Genomic DNA, 21,137 nt, shown 5'->3' on the forward strand with positions numbered 1-21,137 from the left:
TATCAATAAAACTTTGAAAAGAAAAAAAAAGGGTGGGGCTGGGGACCCTGAAAGTAGTGACCGTCCAGAAGTGGCTGGCATAAAGCCGGAGGTGGTATGACATCATGGGGCTGGCCCCAGGCATAGAAGTAAGGACAGTGGCCAGGGACCTGGGCTTGGGGCCTAAAGATCCAGTTCTGTGTTTGTTGGAAAGGAGACCTTGGGCAGATCCCAGAATGCCTGAGAATTTCTTGTTTCCTCAAACTTTTTTTTTGTTTTGGCAGAACAGGGATTGAGTTGTTCTGTCAGAGCCATCATGAGGCTTGCACTTGCCAGACAAGTGCTTATTTTACTGAGCCATCTCCCCAATCCCCCTCAAGCATTTGATTATGAGAATTTAAAATACAAACTTCGAGTAGGAGGCTAACATAATGACCCCCTAGGTGCCCATCCTTCAGTTCCTGCAATGAGCAACTCAAGCCCACTTCACTTCCTGTTCCTCCCCCACAGGATTGAGAAGCCAATCCTAGAAAGTTTGTCACTTCACCTGCTAAGATTTCCATCTGTACCCCTAAAAGAAGAGGAGGAGAATGAGGAAAAGAAGTTGGAGAGCAAAGGGGGAGAAGGAGAAGGGAAGAAGCTAGAAGGGAAAGGGGAGAAGGACCCATGAGTTGTGGTACACAACCGTAAGCCCAGCTCCTCAGAAGACTGAGGCACAAGGCTCCCAGTTTGGAGGCCAGCCTGGGAAGTTAATGACAGCTTGTCTCAAAATAAAATTGTACAAAGGGCTGTAGTCAATGGGAAAGCTTGTAGCAAGCCCAAAGCTCTCGTACTTCCCCCACATAACTAAGCACCCTTGTCACACCCAAAAGCACTGAAAAAGATTTCCTAGTAACTGATATTCACACCATGTTCAAATTTCCACTTCCTTTATAGTTGGCATTTTCAAAGTTACTAATGTGAATCAGGATCCGTGTTAGGTTTTTGTGTTAAGACCTTTTAGTTTTAGTTTTGTTTTTTGAGACAGGTTCTCCCTATGTAGTCCAGGCTGGTCCCAAATTCATCATAATCCAGCCGGGGAGATGGCTCAGTAGAATAAGCGCTTCCCTGGCAAGTACAGGGCCTGAGTTCAATCCTTAGTTCCGGAAAAAAAAAAAAAAAAAAAAAAAAATTCACCATAGTCCTCTTGCCTCAGCCTGAGAACATCTTTTAATTGTATTTATAAATTCTCTGGTCAGGGGCCACTGCATGTGCCTCTAGTCCCATCTGCCTAGGAAGCCGTAGCTCCTAGGCCGATGGCTTGAGTCCAGGAGTTTGGGGCCAGCCTGGGCCACACAGCGAGACCCTATCTCAAAATAACTTTTCAAATACATGTATCTTCTCTTACCAGTGCGCTCTCTTCTTCCTTCTCCTTTTCCTCCTCTCCTCCTCTTCCTCCTCCTCCTTCCTTACAATTTATTTACTGAAGAAATTGGACCATTGCCTGCTAAGTGTCCCACGGCACAGATTTGGCTGCTAAGGTCACTGCTTTCTCTGTAACATGGGGACAATAAATTACGTCCAATAATTAAATGAGATGGAGAGTGTGAGCGAGTGCTGACCGTCACGAGGCAGGCCACAAGCACCGTGTGTTAATACAGTTTCCTAGTCTTTCTGCTACACCCCACTGCTCATGTTGCTATCATTGAAGCTCAGAGAGGCTTTCTAAGCTGTGAACACTCACACAGCAGGGAGCGATGGACAGCAAGGGAGCCAGGAACCCTGGGAGACAGCCAGGCTCCAATCCCACTGCACTCTCCAACAGCCCTGAGATGAGTGCCTCTGTTCTTTGAGCCTCAGTTTTTTCCTTTACAAACAGGCCAGGAGGCCAGAGCTCCCCGGGGCTAAGTAAGCTCACGAACGGGGCTAAGTAAGCTCACGAACGGAGCTGGGCCAGGATGTTCTTTGCTGACACCCTGTATGTGACACCGCCTCCATTCTCCCAGGTGGAACGGAGGCTCAAAGGTCCCACGGCTCGCAGCTCTGCTCCGAGGCTGGCAGAAACCGTGGGCCTGGGTGCTGAGCACAGTCTGTTCTTAGGCCAGCAGCTGTGACCTCTTGGGCTGCCCGAAACAATCAGCCATTCTTCCTCCCTTCCCTGGGCCAAAGGGCCCCAAAGAAACGGTGCAGCTCCCAGCAGTGCCCAGACCATCGGGGCAGCCCAGACATGTGGCGGCTGGCCTCAGCCCGACAAGCCCGAGTCAGTCACAGGGCGAACCACAGCCAGTACAACACAGCTTGATTTCGAGCAGGGTCAGGGTGACCTCTCCACTCAGCAGTCAAAAGTGCCGGGCCTGTGAATCCTGAAGTGATGGCAACAGCACCAATAACAATAATGGCCATAGTCAGAAAAGCCCCTTCCTAGGCCCAGCACAGGTCCTGTGTCATGGGCATGAAACAGATGCATGTTCCCGCTCTAAGGTGAGAAAACAGCACCCAGTGGATGGAACTCACCTGGGGCCACGCAGCTAGTGTGAGGCAGAGCTGGGGTCTGAGGGAAAGCCCTCGCCTTAGGCTCTAAGGGGAAGCTTTCTTGTCCCCTCAACCCCTCACCACAGCAGGCTTTTTCACTGTAGCCTAGCCCTCTGCAGGTCTGGCCCCCTTTCCAGGGGGGCAAGCTGCCGTAGCTGTGCAGACTGGGACTCCAAGTGACAAGTTGTCTGAGGTCCCATAGTGATGGCCTGGGCCTCAGATCTCTGTCCCTGCTCTGGCAAGCAGTAAAGATGGGTAGAGTTTAGAGGTAGCAGCTGAGGAAGCAGGACCCCCTCGGCCACACCAGCACCATCCATCAGGAGGCTGGTTATTGTCCAGCTGCTAACAGACTGTATGTGCCCGGAGGGCAGGGATGGGTCTGTACTGGTGACTCCTCACCTCCCAGTCCTAAGCAGAGGTCTGGGGTCAGTGGATGCTCCAGGACATTTATTTCAATGAGGAAAGAAACAGGCAGCAGGGGAGGACCTTGACCAGATCCATCAGTCTTAGGTTCCAACCCACCCTGGCCCATCAGGACTTCGTGTATCGCATTTTCAGAAGAAGAAACTTCCAGAAGAAATATCGGCAGAACCTAGCGAGGTTTCCCTTGGAGGAAGGGCATTCTTGGCAATGACTCCCAAGCCTAGGTTTTGTCCCTTGGCAGGGAGCAGTGCAGTTCCACATGCCCAGGAGCACCATGAGCCCCAGTGAGAGGTCACACAGGGAAGACAGGTTTCAGATGAGAAGGGCCCGGGCTTGAGGACAGACTGAGAGAGTGTGGCCCTCAGGGTGCTCCTGGCAAGAGAGCTGGGCAGAGTGGGGGCTGGGAAGGGCCCTCCCAGGCTCTAATGATGCGACTTTTTTATTTCCAGGAGGGACCAGGATGCTTAGCACACTCCCGGGCCTGTCCTTCTGCAAACCCATCATCAATACAAGATCCAGGCAACTAAAGTTCTAGCCCTGGTCCTGTTCTGTCCCAACTCCACCATCAAAGATCTTGTGAGCCACACCACCTCCCAGACCCTGTGCTGATTGCTCTTCGTATGACCCCTGCCACATTCCATGTGGGGAACACCATTGTTTCAGGATAAGGAAACTGAGGCTCAAAGAGCCCAGAGTCAGAGCTAGGAAATGTCACCACGTGTGACAGTAGCCATCAGGCCCAAAGCCACCCACCCGGCAGCTCTGAGTCCACTATTCTGTGATACTCCATTCTCTCTTTGTGGCCTGAAGCCAGAGTTCTTCCCTGCTGGGATGAACCACAGCCCCACACCCACCCCACCCTAACCACACTAGCCCTGGGGTTTCCCGAACACTCTGAACCCAGGGCAGTCTTTACCATAATGGTTCCCACAGGAGCTGCCAGCCGATTTTTCCTGCGTGGTTCACAGTTTCCTTTAAAGAGGAACACAGATGAGGCTGAGGCTGAGGCTGAGGCTGAGGCTGAGGCTGAGGCTGAGGCTGAGGTGTGACCAGAGTTGCCCCCTTCCCAACATCACCTGTATTGATACCACACTCTGACAACAGTATGTCATTTCAGCTTAATTTTATTTCCTCTTATAAATGGGCACAGCACGGGAAATGTTAAAAACAAAACTCAAACAAAAAAACAAAACAAAACCAGTTCCTTCCCCAGGCTGGGCCAGGCACACACCTGCAGCAGGCAGTGCCTTGGTCACCGTATCCACTGTCTTTCCTCCACTTCTCCTTATTAAAAGTTTTGGCCATGAACTCAGGACAGGGGTGGTTAATAAAGAGGTCATGGGGGTGGGGGGGAGAGCAGGGAAGGCCAGGGACAGGAAAGGACGAGCTCCTCCCCACTGCTGGCCGGGGTCTGGGAGGGCTCTGTACAGAAGAAAGGACTTACCAGAGGGGGAACACTGTCTTTAGGGGCTCTCTGGAGCCACGCTGCCTACGAGAAATATTTACATGCATTCGTCACGCTGGGGCCAGGTAGGCACCTGGGGGATGCTGGGCCTTCAGCCCTGCGATGGTGACTTCCAGGCGCAGTCTCGGCCTCTCTAAATCTGTACAGTTTGCAGGCTTCTATTTACAGACTAGAGGCACGGGGAGGCAAGGCCAAGGCCGCAACTGACAGAAGAAAGCCAGGACAGCCAAGGCCACTCCTGCCTGGGAGGCCAAGGTGGCTCTACTCCCAGTCTGGCCTAATAGGCGGCTTTGCCAACCCCAAGGGTCTGGCCTGAGCTCCCCAGGCCCCTGCCACAAGCCTGTGCGGCCCATTTGCTGCCCACATTCTTCCAGTGATAGAGGGGACCAGCTTTTCAGGTGAAGTCCCAAGGGCTCTGGCCACCTAGAGACCGAATTTGGGCTCTAGTCAGCACAGCCGGGGCCAGTCCTGCCCCAGCTCGGCTCAGCCTGCCTTGCCCTCCAGTGGGCAAAGCCCAGGAGAGTTCTCAAGCCACACAAGCTCCCTCTCCTTTGGAATGTGCTGTGCTCTCAGGAAATGCCAGGGCCCGCAGGACACCCTACCAGGAGCACTATGGTGTCTATGGGCCCACCTGGCTGGCCCTGCACACTTCACACCGTACCTGGGGTGGGGGCAGGCCCCACACCCCCATTGCACTGTAGAGAGCTCCAGCTCGCCCTTGGCTGGGCTCTTTGATTGCCCTGCTCCCTGCCCCACTCAATGACTGGCCTGAAGGACTTGGCCCAGGCAGACCATTGAACTCCATGAATATAAAGCCTGGGCCTTGGCCATGGGTCCAAGGCTCCATGCACAAGGCCCTTGACCTCTCTCAAGGACTAGGGACACAGAAGAGGGCCAGTGCCAGGAGGCCAAGTCCAAAGTCAGCACTTGCGCTACAGGAAGTCAGGCCAGCCAAGGCCACCCCATGCTGGCCTCCAGGCAAACATGGAAGTTGTGCCCACTGCTGGTCCTTTGCCCTGGTACCATCCCTGAGGGCTGGCTGCCCAGCACTGCCTCCTTCACACTCCCTGGTTTCTCAGCCTTGGCCTGCCCAGGCCTTCTCACCAGAGCTGCCATCCGAGACAGCAGCCTACCAGGGACCCATGGAGGGGAGGCTGGGTTCGCAGGGCCCATGGAGGCCCAGCCCCCTCACCAAGGCCTGTGGGCCAGGGCCTCCTCCCCTCCCGGGCCTTCCTCAAAGGCTCTGGCCAGCTGGTTCCTCACACAACTAGGCCCCAACAAGGTGGGCTTTGAGGTGGGCAAGGATCCGAGCGTGGCTCTTGCTGCCTCAGCACCCTGCCCCTCCCCTGCAGAGGTCCACTGCCAGGGAATCTTCAAAAGGAAACAGAAATAAAACTGGGGTAGGCTCCTGACTTGGATGTGGGCTGTGGGTCACAGGTGGGGGTGGGAGGGCCAACTAGTCACAATTTACACCACGTCCCCCCGGCTCCAGGAGCCCCCACCAGGCCACCCTTTCCAAAAGGAGACTGGCGACTCTTATTTAAAATACCTATAAAATGGCCCCACTCTCTAGAATAATAAAGAGGAATGAAGGCTTGGGCCCTGTGACACAACCCCCTTGCTGTTTTCGTTTCTCAGTTATCTGCCCTTGTGGCCTGGGGCATCTGGATGGGCTGCTTCCAGCATTAGGCCCATGCAACCGCAGCAGCCAGAACTGCAGACTTGTTGGGTCAGATGGGTGGGCATGCGTCCCCGGAGACGCCTGGGTGGGGGGCTGCAGATGCAGAGGGCCCAGGCAGAGGGCCAGCCCTCACAGGCACTTTGGAAACTTGTGTCCTGGGAGGCAGGATCAGCTCCCTAACTCAGCAGGAAAAGGATGCAGGAGACAGGAGACAGACCACTCGCCCCTCCCTACGCAGGGCCTTTAGTCCAGGGAGTGCCAAGCAACCCCCACAGTCTGGGGACAAATGGGAGGGCACAACCCCACCTTTCTCCAGTCTTGGAGAAAGTCCCAGGGCTCTCAGTGGGTAGGGGCTGGCCCTGAACTTCTCCCTTTGTGGGCACGGAGGGACAGGGACAGGAAGCAGCCAGGGGTGAGGCCAGGCCTTTCGGTGTGCAAAGCCGTGGGAGGGCTGGTGGCAATGTCCCCCTACACCACACTTTATTTCAGGAAAGGCAAGTGCCCTGGTCTTCCCCTGGTGGGTGCAGGGTTGTGTGGGCTGTGTACCCACATGGGGCCATGTTGACCGAGGCCGGGATGGGTGGCAATGTGGCTGGTGCGGGCACCTTGATGTGGGACCAAGTGCTAGCAGGGCAACTGAGACCCAATATGGGCTGACTGTTCAACATAATTCTGCCTTCTCCGATGAGCCTGAAAGAGCTCAATATGATGATGAGGTGGCAGTGTGTGTCAATTTGCGGAGGGGTGACAGAGCAGCAAACCACCCTGTCACAATTCAGGTGGCTGCGACTAGTGACTCGCATTGCAGAGATGTCTGGAGAGTTGGTTAAGCAACACCTGAAGACACACATCTTTGGAAGACACATCTGAGACATGTCTGGATGGGTTAGGTGGTCAGCACTGGATATGCTTCTGTCATTGCTCTATTTTGTCTCATATATGACCAAGTGACAATATGTATAACAGAATGAGGAGTGGTGTCAGTGTAGAGCCCGCTCAAAGGAGGTATGTCAGGTGGCCGTCCTCACTGGTGGCTGCCCTGATACTCTCAGGAAGCCATGTCCTTGGTGGAGGGGAAGGAAAGCCTGGGGCACAGGTGCACTGGGCAGAGGAGAGGGGAGAACAGTCCCACAACCCCCAGGAGGCCAGGACAAAACAGGCTGGTGACAAAGGACATCCTCTCACCCAGGCAAAGAGAGGCCCTGTGACAGGAATGAGGCTTCATCGTCTAGGTGATTTCAAGGGCTGAGTTTGCCATGTGTTGGTCCTGGAAGCCAGCCTGCAGGCCTCTCTGACCCAGAAAGGAGACTGAGCCAGCCCTTTGGGATTTCACAGAGGCTCAGCCCATCTCAGGCTCCATCTCTTCCCCTTCTCCCACCAGCCAATCAGGAGCTTCCTTTCTCCTGTCCACTGATGTAAGGGCCCAGAGCCCCAGGCTGGTGGGAGACAAGAGATGAGCTCGTAAGGGCACAGTCCGGGGCAGCCAGCCGCACCCCCTGTTCCTCAGGGGGCAATGCATGAGGCTGGTAGGCCACGGAGGAAGGGCAGAGAAGAACTGGGCCAGGCCCAGTCCCAGGCCTGGGCCAGTGAGGCTGGGCTGGAACTGGGTGAGGGTGGCTGAGGCTGCAGGGAGGCACTGAGGCTCCACTAGGCATAGAATTCTTCCTGCTTGTCAGGCTTCTGGTATGTGACACTCGCCTGCTTGGGCTCCTCCAGGGTGTAGCTGCCTTCATCCTTCTTCTTCATTCGGTAGACGAGCAGTGTGACAAGGAAGGCGGCAAAGAGGGCGCCCACCACCCCGCCCACAATCACAGCTGTGGAGGAAAAGAGCAGAGGTCAGGGTCCTGGGGCAGGATGCAAAAGAAGGTAGAGGGACTGGAGGGTGGGGCCTAGGGCTTGGAGTCCTACAGCTGCCGCAGGAGCGGGAGTGACAGGAGAGTTGGCACAGGCTCTGTCCCCAGGCTAAGTCCACTCTATCCAAATGGTGGGCTCCACACCACTCCTCACTCCTGCCTGTGAGGAAAAGGCTGTGGTCTGCATTAGCCCTTAGACGCCAGCTTGCTATAAACTGCTCCGCTATTTGCTAACCGCTAGGCAGGAAAAGCCTCTGCTGTCTGAACATCAGGGGCTTCCCTGCTGCAGAAGGTACACTTCCACACAGATGCAGAAGCCAGGCCCACAGGGCCAACAGCATGACCCAGGAAAGCAGGGGTGAGTCAGAGTCCAAGGAGGGGTCGGAAGGCACTGAGGGAAAAAGTTTTGGAGATGGAGAGGCAGTGAGGGGTCAGCTGGGGGAGGGTTAGCAGATGGGCCAGGGGGCGGAGTGGCATCCCCAGCTTTCCCTTCTGATCTGGCTCCCAGGAAGCCATACTCTGACCACCCTTCCTAGTCCCAAGGGAAACTGTGGCCTGACTGGCGGCCATGCTCCAGGCTTCTCTCAGGCCCTCGCCCAAAGTACATCCTCACCTACAAGCACCTCCTTCCGCTCCAAGATGCTCTTCTGGGGCAGCTGGGCAGCTGAGCTGCCCGAGTCGATGGCATTGTCCAGGAGGCCAGGGCCTGGGTGGGCGCCTTTGGGCAGTGTTTCAGATGGAGGAGATGGCTTGGCTGCAGCCCCTCCCACAGCCACCACCTCATTGGCTGTGTCTGGCTGTGTGGTCTCTTCCTCTGGCAGCTCAAAGTCCCCGCTGGGTCCCCCACTCACTGGCACCTCTGGCTCATCCCGGACTGTGGTCAGGAGGGACTCTGGAGTTGGTGTCTGCAGAGAAGGGGCAGGAGCTCCAAAGTCAAGGCCAAGCAGCTAGGCAGTCACACACACCTGCCACTGTCACTCCATTCCCCAGAACTCTAACACCCTAAGGACTCTCTACACCTGGAAAACAGCACACTGTGCAAAACACTGTCCCCACAAGGAGGTATCATTTCCTCCAATTTGCAAGCAGGAAGTAAGCTCAGAAACGTTGAGTTTCCAAGGATACACATCTAATAAACAGAGGCAGAGCTACAATCCAGATCTACCAGCCAGGCATGGTTGTGCATGTCTATAATCCCAGAACTTTGGGCACCTGAGGCAAGCGGATTACAAATTTGAGCCCATCACAGGCAACTTGGCAAGACCCTATCTCAGAATGAAAAATAAAGAAACGAAGATTGGGAATGTCACTCAATGCAAAGGCCCTGGGTTCAATCCCCAGGACTGTACCCTCCACCCAAAAAACAGATCTATGCAATTCTAGTCTGTGTTTCCAACCACTCTGCTATGCTATCTCTGTTTCTAGTCTGGCCACATGCTATGCCTCCCACAGTGCCATATCAGCAGTCCTCAGGGGACCTCTGGGTCCCCTGCTATGCACTTGGGCAAGGGAGAGCCCCTCAATCAGTCCAAGAGCCCAACTTCAGGTCCAGGCAGCCAGCCAGTGACTAAAATCCCTGATGTCCCCCTCCACATGGAGGCAGGACCAGCATGGGGTCTCCTGAGAGCAGAGCAGGGGCTGTGGGAGTGGTCGAGGCAAGGGTGCAGCTGCTCAGCCTACAGGTCCAGTACCCAGGTGAGGAAGGCAGTGGGCCATGATCACACCTGCAGCCTGGCTCCAAGCCCCACCCCCATCTCTGCTTCCTGCCCCAGCTGCTCAGAGGAAGCCAGCACAGGGCCAGCCCTGTGGGGACAGACGCAGACTCCAAGAAGTTCTGCCACATGCCCAGCGAGACCACATGGACCAGACTTCCTTTCCCCCTCAGCCCTTCATTCCCAAGTGGTCCTCACCCTCCTCTTCCCATCCCCCACTCGCACATCCACAACGCCCCATCTCAGAGCCCACTGCTCCAGTTTCCATCCCAATGCCAGCACTGCTACAGTGGTGATGAGGACAAAGGCCCTGGCTGAGTGTAGTTTGTGAGCCCTTGTCACACCTTGTTCTAAGTGCTCTGGATTTGCCAGGATATTTAATTCCCACAATACCATGATGGAAATGGTTAAAGTCTTCCCTTCACAGACAAGGAAATGCAGGGACAGGAAGGGTCGGTGACTGGCCTGAAGTCACATGGCTCAAAAGTGGTGGCAGGATTCAAATCTAGACCGCCAGCACCTGAGTCAGTGCTCTTCACTCAAACCCACAGCTCTGGCCCTCCTCATAGCACCCCCTGTACCTCATTCCCCATCACCCACCCCTATCCCTCCCATTTCCCGCCCCCCGTGGTCATTGTGGCCCAGTATCAGAGCCCACGCCTGGTTCTTCATCCCACTCTGCCCCTCCAAATCCCTCTCTGCTCCCATCTTGTGACTCACACCCAGTCCTGGCCCCTGATACACCCCTATGCCCATCACCCCCACCTGGCTCATCTCTAGCACCTCCTGGTCCTCTCCTTGCCCAGCTCTAGCTTCCTCCCCCAGCCCTGACCTCCTCTTGTGCCCCACCCCCTCCCAGTGTCCTCACCTGAGCCACCTCAGTGGGTCCAGGGGCTGTGGTCCCCAGGGGCAAGGTGCTCCTCTCAGGGACATCGGGCTCCTGGGTGGTAGCTGGCCTGGGAAGGGCCCTTGGCCGGGAGGTAGCTGTGCTGACCAGCCTGGGTGTTGGGGCCTCCGTGTCCAAGACAGCCACAGTGGTGGGGGCTGAGGGGGCCGCAGGGGTAGTGGCCGGGGCTGTGGCAGCTGTGGTCAGTGGAAGAGGCACAAGCCTCCTTGCGCCAGTGGTCCTTATGACAGCAGTGGTAGCCGTGGAAGGGGGTTCCGCAGGGGTGCTGGGGATGGCAGTGGCCGTTGTGGCAGGTGCTGTGGCCATGGTCGGGGCCCCTGTGGTGGCAGTGGTGGTTGCCATGGTGGTGGAGACAGTGGTGACTCTCTGGCTGGGCTCTTCTGGAATCTCTGTCACCACTGGGGGACTGGTGACAGGCTCTGGGGTGGGACTCTCCGAGGGGAGCTCTTCAAAAGGGGTGCCTACGGGCCGGATATCTGTGGTGGGCAGCACTGCAGGGGTGGTGGACACGGCCAGAGCTACTTCAGGGCTGAATCTCATAGCAGTCTCGATGCCCGACTCCTGCTCAAAGTCTGTGGGGACAGGGAAAGGGAGAAAGCTAGAGAAAAGCTCAAGAGCTGGGTGCCAGGAGGGGATGTGGATCCCCGGTAAGCACAGCCATCTATCTAGGTGACCCTCTTCCTCCCTACCCAAATTCCCAGGAAAACATGAAGGGAGGAAAACAGCCTGGCCACCCTTGCCAGCTCCTCTGTGTCTCAACAAACAGTGTTCAGGGAGCCACTGCCTTCAGGAAGCCTTCCGAACTACTCCAGCCCATCCAGCCTGGGGCTCCTACAAGCTGGAGTCCAAGTGGTACAATGACAATGCCACTGGCTGCCAATCTCACTTTGGGTTAAAAGGACCAGAACCAGGCATGGCATTCGGGAGGAGTCTGGAGCACGTCCACTGTAGGCCTGACGCAGCGCAGGCCCCCCAGAGGCCCCAGCTGAGGGCAAGACAGAGTGGGCCCTTCCCGCAGGGAAACTGCCTGGGCCACCTGGCTTTGCCAATGCCACCAGGATAAGCGCAGGAACTCGGAGGGAGGTGAAGGGAGTGAGGAGAGCCTGGCAGAGAGTAGAAGAGAGAGGCCGGGGGCTCTGGGGGCGGAAGCAGGCAAGGGGAGGAGTTAGAGAAGGGTCTTTACCCAAATTAAATGGACAAGGCTTACGGAGTGGACCAGAGGAAGACTAGGGACCGGAGGCAGCCAGCATGGGGAGGCTTCGGCTGATGCCACCCTGTCCTCCGCTGGGATTGTCCCACCTACTAGTTCCAGAGCTCCCTTCCCTGCAGATTCTGACTTCTGGTTCCAACCCCGCCCAGAGTCCCGAGGAGGAAAGCATGTTCTATTCCATCTACAAGGACAAATGTGGAGATGGCAGCAGCAAGGCCTGATGGGGCTGCCTAACGTCACTCTTCTCTGCCCACCTGCGCTCGGCCTGACACACCTCCACCAGGACAGCATAAGCAACCGGAGGCCCGGGGACCACTGAGCCCATATCCCTGCCTTAGCCCCGCCCCTGGGCCCAAGAGAGTCACCTGACCCACGCTGGGCCAATCACTCCTGCTGAGGGCCTGCCAGGGTCAGCAAAAGCTACTCCAAAAGGATGGCACAGTGCCGTGAAGACTGGGTCACTGAAGGGTGTCTGTGTTGATATGAGTTAGAGGGCTGCGGAGAGACCCCAGCAGCACAGAGATTGAGAGACAAGAGTTGGGGGTCCCCTGTGTCAAGGCCCGGTGGGCCTATTTTCTTACCAAGCAGGATGCTGTGCCGTTTGGAGTCCCTGACACAATCCTGCCTGACCTCAGTGCCATGGAAGGTCTCACTCGTGAGTCCCTGAGGGTGGGGCGCCGATGCACACTGGTCATTACAGACAGAGAGATGGGGAGGTACTTACAGCCTGAGCCTGACCCAGAGTAGAGGTCATCCAGTTCATCCTCGGGAAAGGAGTCGTCATCCCCGGAGCCTTCCAGGTCCACGGGCCGCTCAAAGTTCTCACTGCGCCAGCGCTGGGCCTGGGAAGGCAGGGCAAGCACAGACCTCAGCCCAAGGCCAGCAGCCTGGACGCAGCACGCAAACGATGGCAAGCACGCCTGCTAACCTAGACCCGAGATGAACAACATACGTCCACAGCTAATAAAATACCTCGCACGGAGTAGTTTCAGACCGTATTTGTTAAGGATGGAGTTAGAGACACAGGCTGGGAGGGGCGGGACAGGCTGGAGCAGGGGCCAATCACAGAAGGATTTTAGGGTTTTGCAAACTTTCTCTAGGAAATTGGTCACTGCACATCAGAATTCCTTGAGAGCTGAAGTCAAGGGTCCGGTAGGTCACAGCGCCTGAGCCTCTGCAATGTGTGACTGGCAGCAGGCACCGGGGAAGCTCTGTGAGCAGGCGAGGGGCTGGATCAGCACTTCCCGCTCAGCCCCTCTCACTCCTGCCACCAACAGCCTCCTCCTGGAGTTCATTCAGAACCAGAGGCAGGAACTCAGTCCTGGCTTCCTGCCCCCAGCCTCAAGCACCTGCTCTCAGCGCTGTGCAGCCCAGTCAGGGCAGGGAGCCAGGAGACACCCCCCTCACCAAACACTACACACACACACACACACACACACACACACACACACACACAGAGCAAAGTAATGAATTAATCAGTATTTACTTTCTACCAGTGAGTCATGGAGTGGAACAATTAACATAATTGCTCCCGTGACTAATTGCTGGGTCTTCCTCCCCTTTAGACATTCCAGGAGCTCACAGCAGCCACTGTCCAGCTCTTTGCTGCTCCCATCTCCACCCAGAGGAACAAACTGCCAGGACCACAAGCCGCAGTCCCAGGGGATATTCTGTCTCCTGGGAGCTCAGGAGGCACAGGGCCACCTTCACTTTCTACCCCTCAGGTAGCTGGGGAATAACTGAGACCATTCACTGAGAGGAAGGGTTTTGAGAGGTCTGTGGTTCCTGGGACCCCAAAATAGAAGTAAATGTAGGAGCCACACAGGGAGTCTTCCCGTTTCCATGGTGACTAGTGCCACATAGCAGCCCCTAACACCCTGACTCTGGAAAGATCAGCACAAACCCAAAGAGCCCCCGACCTTAATGTAAGAAAGTAAGGCACAGCGAGGCAGAAAATGACACACTCAAAGACAGACAGAACACAGAGACACACCCTGACAACTCACCTAACGGCAGCCACAGCAAGGCAGTATATGAGCACACCTTACAGCACTGCATGGGGGGAAAGTGGCAGCAGTGGAGTACCGTGCAGCTCTGAGGCTTGGAGACAAACATCAAGCCTCATGTGAATCCATCAGTCTCCACTCAGGTAGCTCTCACCTAGATACTATTCATCCCTAGCTCAGTAGCCATCCACATGACAACCGTTACCATGACAACCATCTCCTCTGTGCTAAGGACCAGGAGCTGCAGCTCCCCACAGAGATGGGGGTGAGATCCTGGAGGAACAGAGGGGGAGGGTGGAGACAGGGATGGAGAGGCAGAGGATGGGGGGCAGAGGGTAGAGGGGCACAGGGCAGGGAAGGAGCAGAGGAAAGGCAGAAAATGCTTGCAACTTAATTTAGCATCCTGCTCATCAGATGAAGCTAAGGAAGGGGCTACCTTGGTGATTTTCTAATCCTGCATCCAGAAGAACATTCTTCCCGAATAATAAGCAGCCCCCAGATGAGGTGGAGAGGATGGCTGGGCCACCCTGGGAGACCAGAGGACTCAACACCGGGGGCAGCCCAGGTCTCTGGAGGGGGTCCCTGAGGAGGAATAGCCAAGCAGGCACAGGGAATGCCTTAGAAGCCACAAAGTGCCTGAAGAGGTGACAAACAGCCCTTGACCCCTAAACGACCTCCTTATTTGCATAATTTCATACATAATGAGCATAATTATCTATCTACCCTCTTTCCTTAAAGAACTGAATCCAAATGCCCCTGGGCCCTGCTGGCTTCTTCTCCTCAACCCTTACTCATACCCTCCTCCACCTGACAGGGTGGTACACACCCCACACAATTAAGTACAGTGTTTGCCAACCCCAACTTGTACATCCACTGGCACTTACTGGGAACACAGCCATATCTCCCATTCGCTATACCCCGAGCTGCACACACCTACACACACACACACACACACACACACACACACACCCCTGGAGGACTCGTGGACACAAACACAGCCTGTCCTCAGCTCACAGATGCCCCACTCAAACCTCAGCGAAGAGCATGCCCACCAGGAAGTGGCTGACTTCCTGCTTCCTTCCACCACCAAACTCAGGGGTAGACACCCAGCAGAGTGTCCCGGGTAGGCAGCTCAGGATCTGAACATCTGAAGCCAGCAGCCATGGAGGTCTGGGGACTCCACAGTCTTGGGCACCCTGCAGAGGGCCTGCTTGCTGGAAGCTGGGAGTCCTGCACTTGTGCTGCCGTCTTCATCCCTGGCCCACAGAGGCAGATGCCAAGAACAGCGGTCCTTGGTCTCTTGACACCTCTGCCCTGCATTCTCTGGGGTCACCCAGGCTCACTGCTTCTCCTGAGCCAGGATTTCTACACCTGGGACCACAGCCCCCACTTACCTACAGCCATATACACCACCCGATGTCCACACTGCGAGCTCCCAGTCCCCACCCTGCTTCCACCTGCTTGGTACTATTCATGTCCCTGAATAGTACCCCAACCCCACCACCACCAGCCCCTCCCCAATTCTGGGGATATACGAGTGCACAGGCACATTACCAGGTAGCTACGGCATCCTGCCCAACGGACCAACACCCTGCCAATGCTCCCCGCAGCCTATCACCCCTGCCTGGTGCTGACAGCCTCATTCCGCAGAAGCCCTCAGGCTTCCAGCCCAGGCCAGCAGGCCCTGGAAGAGACCAGCAGGCCCCACTCACCACCCCCACACACCTGACTCTCTGGTTTCAGAGCCCGCAGGAAGCTGGCTGGACCCCTCCGAGTTGCCCACTCTCCCTGGCCCACAGCCAGGGCTGTAGTTGGGAAGGCTCTGAATCGCCTAGAGGTCAGACAGGTCCCTGGCCTTCCCCAGCCACTCACCATCCACTCCGAAGACAAGGGACATGGGCAGGAAAGCCAGGCTTCCTTGCTCACCCCCAGCCCCTCCAAGCCTGAATGAGAAGTCTGGGGTCTCTCGTGCCCAGTTTCCACAGCCTGCCCCTGCCTACCACAAGCTATCCAGACAGGGTGGCACAGGGTCAACCCAGAATCAGTCTGTCCCTCCTCTTACTGCTCGCTGTCTGCAGGCAAGTCAACCTCTCTGCACCTCAGTTGTCTTCTCTGTAAAATGGAGATGATAAAGGGGGAGAGTGGTTCTGAGTTGCTGTGAGGATTAAGATCACACAGGTAACAAAGGCAGGCCCCTAAAATAAGCAAAAGCAGCAGAAAATAACGAGGCCCAGGTTATTTTTAGTTACATGCTTATATTCTATGACCATTTCTGGAGACTCTCACTTAAGCCTCAAGCTTCTCTTGAGAGAGTAAATACAGATGAGGGTAGATGAGGCTATTAATGCCCTGAGAGACTGACCAGCAATGCCAGTGCCACACAGCAGGGGGGCGTGCCGAAAGAGAAAAGGAGACACTGGAGGACGGAAGAAGGGCGAGCGACAAAGACAGACCCAGACACACAAATCAGGCCAGCTGGCAGGGGCCCGGTGCCCAGCACCCCTGAGACGTACTCAACATGCTGCAAAAGCTAGGAGCACCATCAAGAGTACTTAGCTTGGCCCAGGCTTCCTTCCCCTACTTAGCCAGGCTCGGGCTCCGCTCTCCTAGCACCTAGAGGTGATGTGGACAGGGCCCGGGACCCAGCCTTAGAGGCAGGTAGTCGTGAGTGCAAGTCTAGCTCTGCTTGCTTGCTTGCTTGCTTGCTTGCTTGCTGGGTGACTCTGGGCAAGCTACTTGACCTCTCTAAGCTTGTTTCTTTAACAAAAATAACTCAGCCTTCGCAGAACTGGGAGACTCCAGTAAGACAGTGCACCATTAAGACAGCACACCAAGGTACAGCCGGCACCAGCGCAGCGCCTGCGTGGTGTTCCCAGGGCACATGTTCCACCTTGGGCTCAACTCTGGGGCCGAACCAGGCCTGAGAGATCACAGAGTCCAATTCCTTCTGTCAGCAAATGGGGAGGACATCCCATTCGGACCCCCTGTGTTCTCTCAGGAGCTATTCCTAGTCCCCATTTTCCATTGCTGGTCTCCAATAACTTTTTCTCCTCTTAGCCTCAAAGATGGGGAAACTGAGGCACAAAGGGGCAAAGTCCTGGCTTTACCCTAACCTTGAGAAGAGAGGTCAGTGGTAGGGAATAAGACACGGTCTCTGTGTGTCTTCGGAAAGATTCAGAGAGGTAAAGCAATCTGCCCCAAGACACACAGCAACTAGAGGAGGTACTAGAAAGCAGGGTAGGTAACGGAGGCATCTCGGCAGAGCGCTCTGGGTCCCCACAGGCTCTGTCCTCGAAAGGCCCTCAGTCCTGTGAGAACTCAGTGCCCCTCACGCTCAGCAAATCCACCCCGGAGACCCAGAGCATGCCCGGAGGAATGCAGGCTGGGGCCAGGCTCTGGGCAGCTGGACAGCCCAGGGGCTGCACAATGGACGGCCTGGCCCAGGCAGGGGGATGCCCCTGCTGGGAACCCAGTACCACCCACACCTACCTGCTGCTGGCCACATGGAAAGGATGGCAGGAGAGGGTGGAGAGACCCTGCCGAGCCCCTAACACCACAGCTAAAAAGATCCAGACCACGCCCACCTCCAGCCACAGTGGCCCCTTTTGGGCCACTGCACCTCAGCCAGCTTCTCAAAAAGGGGGCCCTGCAGCAGATCCCCTCCCTGCCCATCAGCTCCAGCCTTACCCCCACTACCCCTGCCAACATCTTCCCAGACTAGCGGAAGAGCAGGGGCTCCCTGGCTCGGAAGGCACACGTGCCCTTCCTCCCGCTCCTGCTCCGTCGCATTTATAAAATAACAACTCAAGCCTCACCATCTAAGCAAGGGCCCTTCTGATCAAGACAGTCCATGCTTGCTGGAAGTCAGGCTTTTGAGTCAAGGAGATCCGGGGCAGTGTGACTTATGAGAGGCAAAACGCAGAACAACCTAGCAGCCCAACAACAGCAGACTCCTCAAATAAGTGAAGGCACAAGCGTCACACCAGCTAGTATAGAGCTGTCAACAAGTGTGTTTGCACAAATCCACACTAATTGGGGCCCTGAAAAGTCTGAATGGATCACAGAAGGCTTTATTTTTTAAAACTTGTTTTAAAGAGCACAGGGAAAGGCAGTACAGCTGGGCTGCTGGAAGGCCCGCCAGACGCTCCAGCCCTCAGCGCCTAGGGCCCTGGGCAGATACCTAACTCCCCGCCTGCTGTGCCTGTTAAACAAGGCAATGATAGCCACCTGGCGAGCTGCCCCAGGAGGCTGGGCATGCCCACACTTGAGTGCTGGCTGTTAGTACTGTTAGCACCGGTCCAGTCCTTTTAAAAAGTAGGTTACAGGGGCTGGAGAGATGGCTCAGTGGTCTAAAGCACCTACTTAGAGCAGGCTTGGCAAAGCACAGGGACCGCGGTTCAATCCCCCAGCACCACATGCCAGCCAGCCCCGCCCCCAGGTGGGCTGAGCTGGCCACACACACACATAAATAAATGTAAAAAAATTTTTTTTTTAAAAAGTAGGTTACAAAACACACGTGGAGCCTGCTCCTGTTTAATGAACTCACAACCAACGTGGATTTCCGAGCTCTGAATTCCACCCAAGGCTCCATGCAGGAGCCTCTCTGGGTCACAGGGGCATCATTGGAAGCTTCCACATTTTCCATGGTAGACTCCCAGCACTTTCAGGATGAGAAACAGCATGCTCCTCCTGCCACGCTCTGCTCTGTGCCATCCCCAGCTGGAACCTGGCCAGGCAGTGCCCCTCCAGCCTGACCGTGGAGCAGGGAGCGGGGACGAAAGGACGCAGAGCCTCCAAGGAGCTGGCAAGCCGCAGCGCCCCACAGGCAGGCAGGCTGGCAGGCAGAGTGGCTCCCTTCCCTGGCACTGGTTGGCGTCTGGTCTCCCCCTGGGAGGGTGCCCAGGGCAGAAGCCTTCTCCACCTGCCCAGTTCCTGGCTATACGTGCCAGACAAGCCCTCACCCGCTGAGATAAAGGGCTGTCACCTGGGCCCTGAGAAGTCTAGGCCCCCTCCTCACTCCACACCAGGACACCCCTACCACTGCTCCCCCTTTCCCAGCCACCTGCAATCTCCCATCACCCTCTAGGCGACTGACACTGCTCACTGATCCTGTGTCCAGGAATGGGCTGAGAGCAGGACTGCCCAAGAAGGCCCCTCTCCAGACCTGCCCCTTCCTTCCCTCCCACAGGAAGGTTCTGGAGCCCATGCTCCTTCAAGGAGACCCTGCCCCACCAGAACCTATGCAACTGTTCATCGGCACAGCTGGCACTAGTGGTACCTGCTGTGTGCTGAGCCCCCAACCAGCACTTGGAGACCTACACCACAAGACAGGTGTCCTCCCATGACTCGAGACCCCTTCTTGGGCCTGCCTGTGGCATATACACACCCAACCATGGCCTCGACCAGCTTGGGGAGTCCCTTCTGGGGACTCTGTACCTCCACTGTGCTGTCACTACTGAGGTTGCCTGTTGGCCCCCTCCCACCAGATCTCACCAACCCCTCAGGCCACCCAGGAAGTGGCTACCACCAGCCCCATTTACAGACAAAGAGACTGACTCCCTTGAGCCACCAGTGAACCTGTCAGATCCTGAGCCCAGGGACTCCTGAACCTGTGAGGATGCAGGTGGGTGCCACGTCTGTGACACAAGTCAGCCCACTGGCCATTTTTCTGGACAGGGCCTGGGCTGACCTGCCCCTCCCCACGGACAATGGTCAAGGCCTTCCATGTTCTCATCACTCCGCTCCTCTGCATGCCTGTCTGGTGAAGGATTCACTTTCCCACCTCATAGACAGGCAAACCAAAGTTCAGAGGGGTGAAGCCACTCACCCAGAGTTACACAGCGGTGAGACCAGGACTTAAACCCAGGATCAACTGAGCCCCAAGACCACACTCTTTGTACTACAGGGTAGCCTACACCTGGCTTCCTCAGGCTCCCCCTCCAGAAAGTGCCCTGAGGTGAAAGGCATGTCAGAAGACCCCCTCCTCACCGAGCAACTTGTACAGATGTACAGACAGACAGACTGACTGACGGACGGACGGACAAGGCATGCTAACATAACAGGTGGCCCAGAACAGGTGAGCAGACCTACCCAGCACCTTAATGACTCACAAGCAGGTGCCTCTGGGGCCGAGTCTCCAGGCGCCGCACCATCCCTGCCAACAAACTAGACGTCTTCATGGCTTAACCTGTGCGCTCCAGCCCCAGCTTTCCCACTCTCTCACTGGTGCCTGGTCCAGTCCCTCCACTTTGCTGGGCTTCAGGTTGCCTTCCTACAAAATGGGACTGATGACCCCAAGACCTCCAGATGCCAGCTGTAACTCAGCGAATGGGCACTGAGCAGGTGCAAGGACACCACAGTGTCCCCACTCCAAGCGCACAGCCCTGATCCCCCTAAGTCCCTCCCCCCACAAACCCCACTGGTGTCAGGACTGCCCCTCACAGCTCACTGCTGCCTGAAACTAATGACTTTGTCTACCTGTTCAATGCTTGTCTCCCCCTCACCAGCTCCTGTGGGCAGTGAATGGGTCTGTGTGGTCACCTCCCTGTCCCCAGGACCCAGGAAAGTCAGCCTCCATCAGTGTTCACCCAGTAAACACCAGGGATGAAGTCACCCTGAGCACATCACCAACAGCCCACCCACACCCCACCTCCCTACTGCCCTGCACAGGCTAGGCCTTGCCCAGCTCTGAGCTTCAGTCTCAACGTGCATAAAACAAGGGCACCAGACAAGGTTCTCTCTGATTCCTCCAATACCCAGCCAGGGGAACTCCAAGTAGACAGGAGAAAGGAAGAGAAACTGAGACTGGTGCTATCATATTTTGTCATAACATATCTTTGCAAATTAAATGCAAAAGCATGCAGCTAGAAGGGATCCCAGGGAAGCCTCCAATTCTGGCCACTTTTCAAGCCGGCCTTGCACTGGAAGCAGGCAGTGTTCACAGACACCCATGGTGCACCAGGTCTTGGGCTGCCACGGCTCTGGTCACCTTCTCAGGACCAGCTGAAGTGGGTTCCTTAGACTCAAAGGTCATGTGGCCAACTGAGGTCAGAGCATCCCAGTGCAAGTCAAGGTGAGGTAATGGCGCACAAGGCGGGGGGCATGGGAGCTGTGGTGGGGATGAGCTAGGAGTGCGGATGGAGATCCCAGTCCCACATCTGGTCCAACACCCCAGGACCAGCCCTCAGAGCTGACAGACCCTCATCTGACCTTGGGAACCCCGGTAGCTAAGTGAGGGGCTCTAGGAGCCTCACCAGCCAAGGCTTTCCACAGGCTGCAGCAGCCTCCTCCAGGAGATGGTACTGCCCCTGCCAGGGTCCCCTGAGGCAGGCCCAGCCCTGCCAGCCATCCCAGGAGACTGCCCTGTTCCCAGGCACGAGTAGGGCACACA

General features: G+C 56.2%; 1 protein-coding gene across 1 annotated transcript in view; it reads right to left on the bottom strand.

Annotated features, from left to right (window-relative positions):
* Nucleotides 1–4,058: 4,058 nt before the first annotated feature.
* Nucleotides 4,059–21,137, bottom strand: part of Sdc3 (syndecan 3) — a 32,170-nt gene continuing 15,091 nt past the window's right edge. The window contains exons 2-5 of the mRNA XM_004642914.2: nt 12,466–12,583; nt 10,493–11,103; nt 8,526–8,817; nt 4,059–7,873 (exon numbers count right to left, since the gene is read on the bottom strand). Coding sequence (XP_004642971.1) covers nt 7,707–7,873; nt 8,526–8,817; nt 10,493–11,071 — 1,038 coding nt within the window. The 5' untranslated portion in view covers nt 11,072–11,103; nt 12,466–12,583 and the 3' untranslated portion in view covers nt 4,059–7,706. The remainder of the gene's footprint in view (nt 7,874–8,525; nt 8,818–10,492; nt 11,104–12,465; nt 12,584–21,137) is intronic.

This window comes from Octodon degus, unplaced genomic scaffold (genome assembly GCF_000260255.1).
Source record: "Octodon degus isolate 3935 unplaced genomic scaffold, OctDeg1.0 scaffold00163, whole genome shotgun sequence".
NCBI lineage: Eukaryota > Metazoa > Chordata > Mammalia > Rodentia > Octodontidae > Octodon > Octodon degus.